General features: G+C 64.2%; 1 protein-coding gene across 1 annotated transcript; it reads right to left on the reverse strand.

Moving 5' to 3' along the window:
* Positions 1–160: 160 nt before the first annotated feature.
* LOC113205154 (dentin sialophosphoprotein-like) lies at positions 161–2,794 on the reverse strand (the record flags this gene model as incomplete). Its single annotated transcript, XM_052277118.1, has 7 exons — positions 161–326; positions 409–643; positions 732–1,896; positions 1,969–2,080; positions 2,154–2,311; positions 2,435–2,555; positions 2,658–2,794. Coding segments are annotated over 7 exons (2,094 nt in total), but the record flags the coding sequence as incomplete, so codon positions are not given.
* Positions 2,795–3,252: the final 458 nt, after the last annotated feature.

A 3,252-nucleotide genomic window follows, 5' to 3' on the forward strand; every position in this document is an offset into this window, starting at 1 on the left:
GGGGGGGAGAGGCAAAGGGAAAGGAAGGGGGATCTGACACAAGTCACGAGCCAACCGTCGGTGTCGGCGGGGAATGACACTCGCGATACCCCGCGCGGTGCTGCTGGAGGCTCCACAGGCCGGCGCTACCCCACGCGGATGTGGTGTTCATGTCACTCACCCTGAGTGCGGATTCCCGTGGCCCTCGTAGCCCCTCTGCTGCTGCTGTTGTTGTTGCTGCTGGTGAGCCGCGTAAACGCCAGCGTCCGACATGTAGCCGTCGCTCACGTCCGGCAGCCCGCACTGGTTGGACCTCCTCCGCAGCACGTCCCCGTCGGACACGTACCCTGGGGACACGGAGAGCGCCACGTCAGGCAAGGGCTGAGCGCGCCGACAGCGGCAAGTTGATCCTGAGCAAGAAGGACTCACCGGAAGACGGGTCGCACCCCTCCACGTCGCCGTTCGATGCCCTCTTCTGCTCCATCTTGTTGGGGTACCCGGAGTACTTGTTGTGCTTGGCGGGGCCCAGGCCCGAGCCCAGGCCGCGCGCCGACCGGTGGTAGCCCTGCAGCAGCGGCTGCATCGGCTTCACGTTCATCGTCGAGTCGTCGTCGTCGAACGAGCCCTCGGCGCTGTGGTGGCCGTTGGCGTCCTTGCCGATGATCTGCGAAGAGAAAAGTCGGTCAGTCCGTGAATGCGAACAGGTGATGAATCCCGACCGCCCGCCGGCCTGGCCTACTCAGCCTACTCACCATGCTGCTGGTGTCAGACTCGTTCGGCCGGAACACAATGCTGCCGTCGGAAGAGTTGCTCTGGCCGGTGGAGTTGGACGAGTCGGTCTTGGACTCGTTGAGGTCGTTCTGCTGCATGGGACTGACCAGCGCGACGCTCAGGTTGGCGTTGATGCTGTTGACGCTGCTCACCAGGTCGGCGGGGTTGTTGCTCGTCGGGTACCCGTTGACGACCGCCTCCTCCTTGGTCGGGGACTGCTTGGGCTTGATGACGAGGTCCTGCTTCTCGGCCTTGAGGGAGATGAGCGAGCCGTTGCTGTCGGGCCTGGGCGGCTTGGTCGTCCCCTTGACGGCGGCCGTCGGCTTGGGGATGCCTGTCCCCACTCCGGGCTGCGGGAGGGTCCCCGACCCGTTGTGCTGGACGCCTTGCTGATGGCCGTTCGGGAAACCGTTTTGGAGCCCATTCTGATGGTCGTTTTGAATAACGTTGTGGAAACCGTTGTGGCCGTTGTGGCTCACGTTGTGGCTGCCGTTGTGGCCGATGTGGACAACGTTGTGGCCGCCGTTGGGCAGCCCGTGGCCGTTGTGGCCTCCGTTGAAGGCGTTGAGGTGGTGGCCCGGGTGCGGGATGCCCGGAGTGGTGGTGGGCAGCGGGGACAGCGAGCCGTTGTACATGCTCCCGGGGCCGCTGCCGGGCCCGTTGGCCGGCGGCGAGGACGCCGTCGAGTTGGAGCCGCTCCTCAGGTCGCTGACGCCGCTGTCGCGCATGCTCGGCGCCCGCTCGCGCTCGGGCGTCGCGGCGCCCGCGCTGCCGGCGCGGCTCACCACCGCCGGCCGGTCGTGCTCCGGCGTGGACGCGCTGAGCCGCGACGTCGGCGTGCTCGAGGGCGTCCCGACGCGCGGCGGCACGAGCCCGGAGCCCGTCGACGCCCTGCTGCCGGCCGGGATGGCGCTCACCACGCCGCACACGCTGCCGCTCACCGCGATGCCGCCCTGCTTGTGCTGCTTGGCGTCGTCCTTGCGCGACGACTTGGGCGAGCTCTGCTTCGCGTCCTTGCCGGCGCCGCGCGAGATCTTGCTCCGCAGCGACAGCGACGGCTTGGGGCTCGGGGAGTCCGCGTGGCCGTGGTGGCCGGGGGCGTGGTGCCCCGGGGCCGGCAGGTGGCCGTTGTGGCCTTCGCGGGGGCTGCGGGAAACAGGCACAGGTTAGGAGACGAGAGTCCACCGCCGTCAAGCACAAGATGGTGGTCATGCTCACCCAGACGACGGCCTGGCGTCACTGCACAGGCTGGTGGACGAGTCGCTGCGCTCCGACCGCGCCGAGCTGAAGCCGCTGGAACTCGACGTGCGTTTCGAGACGCCCGTCGTACCTGCTGACAAACGGCCCGCATAAAACACTCGCTAGTTCCACGGCCATCTTTACAACCCGCCGGCGGCACTCACCCGAGCTGCTGCTCTTTATCTTATCAGTCTTGTCTTTATTGTTGAACAGCTTGAACTTGTCCAGCATGGACGAGTTCTTGCCATTGTTGCTCTGCGGGCCGGCGTTGGCGCTGTACGGGCTGGCCACGGCCGGGGCGCGGATCTGCGAGTGCTGGCGACTGCAAATAATGACAACAAAATATCGAGTCACCACCATCATCGCTTACCCCGTCCAATTAAGAAATGACGTAGTGGGCTCCCGCGAGCGCCTGCCGCGCCGCCCGCCCTAGCGGTTACCGTACCCATTGCCGTTGATGTGTTTCTCGGTGAGAGAGCTCCGGTTCCCAGGCTTCGGGATGAACGAGTGGGCCGCCGAACTGGGGCTCGTCGAGCGGGAACTGCTGGCGGAGGCCAAGGGGCTCCCTGCGAAACAGCGCCGGCATCGTTATTGACACCACCACAAATAATGTACAACAACAACGACAACAACAACAACGACAACAACAACAACAACGCGATGCTCACCTGGAGGCTGGCTGAGCGCCCCCGGTGGCAGAAGGTGCCGGGCCTTGTCCGGGGGGTTCCTCCTCAGCGGGGTGGACGTGGCCGGCACGGGGATGCTGGTGACCGCGCCGTGCTTGCCGCTGAACGGCGACGGTAGCCTGCAACACAAGGAGACAGCGTCGTCAGAGGAGATGCGAACACTACCTTCTTTGAGCACGTCACAGGACACGCACAACGCACAGATCAGAGCGTGTCCATGAAGATGGGCTTTTCAAAGATCAGAGGTCGGGAGTAGCGAATTGCAGGATCCATCCCACCGGGGTGAGGGCACTGGGTCTCTGTCGTCATCGTTGACAAAATGACACATCCCTATTGACGCACGATATGCTAAATAAGGTGTTTCGGACCCGATTTCTCACGGTGCGGCACTCTAACAAGATCTGAAGCCACCAAGGACTTCCGCACAACTGAGCCCGTCAATCCGTAGTGGGGTTGCGTTGCACCCTCCCCCGCTCGTGTGCATGTGTGCAGCGGCAACAACAAAAACAACAACACTACCCTCATAAGAGAGAGAGAGAGAGAGAGAGAGAGAGAGAGAGAGAGAGAGAGAGAGAGA

Source organism: Frankliniella occidentalis, unplaced genomic scaffold (genome assembly GCF_000697945.3).
Source record: "Frankliniella occidentalis isolate FOCC.00 unplaced genomic scaffold, Focc_3.1 Scaffold5795, whole genome shotgun sequence".
NCBI classification, from domain to species: Eukaryota; Metazoa; Arthropoda; class Insecta; order Thysanoptera; family Thripidae; genus Frankliniella; species Frankliniella occidentalis.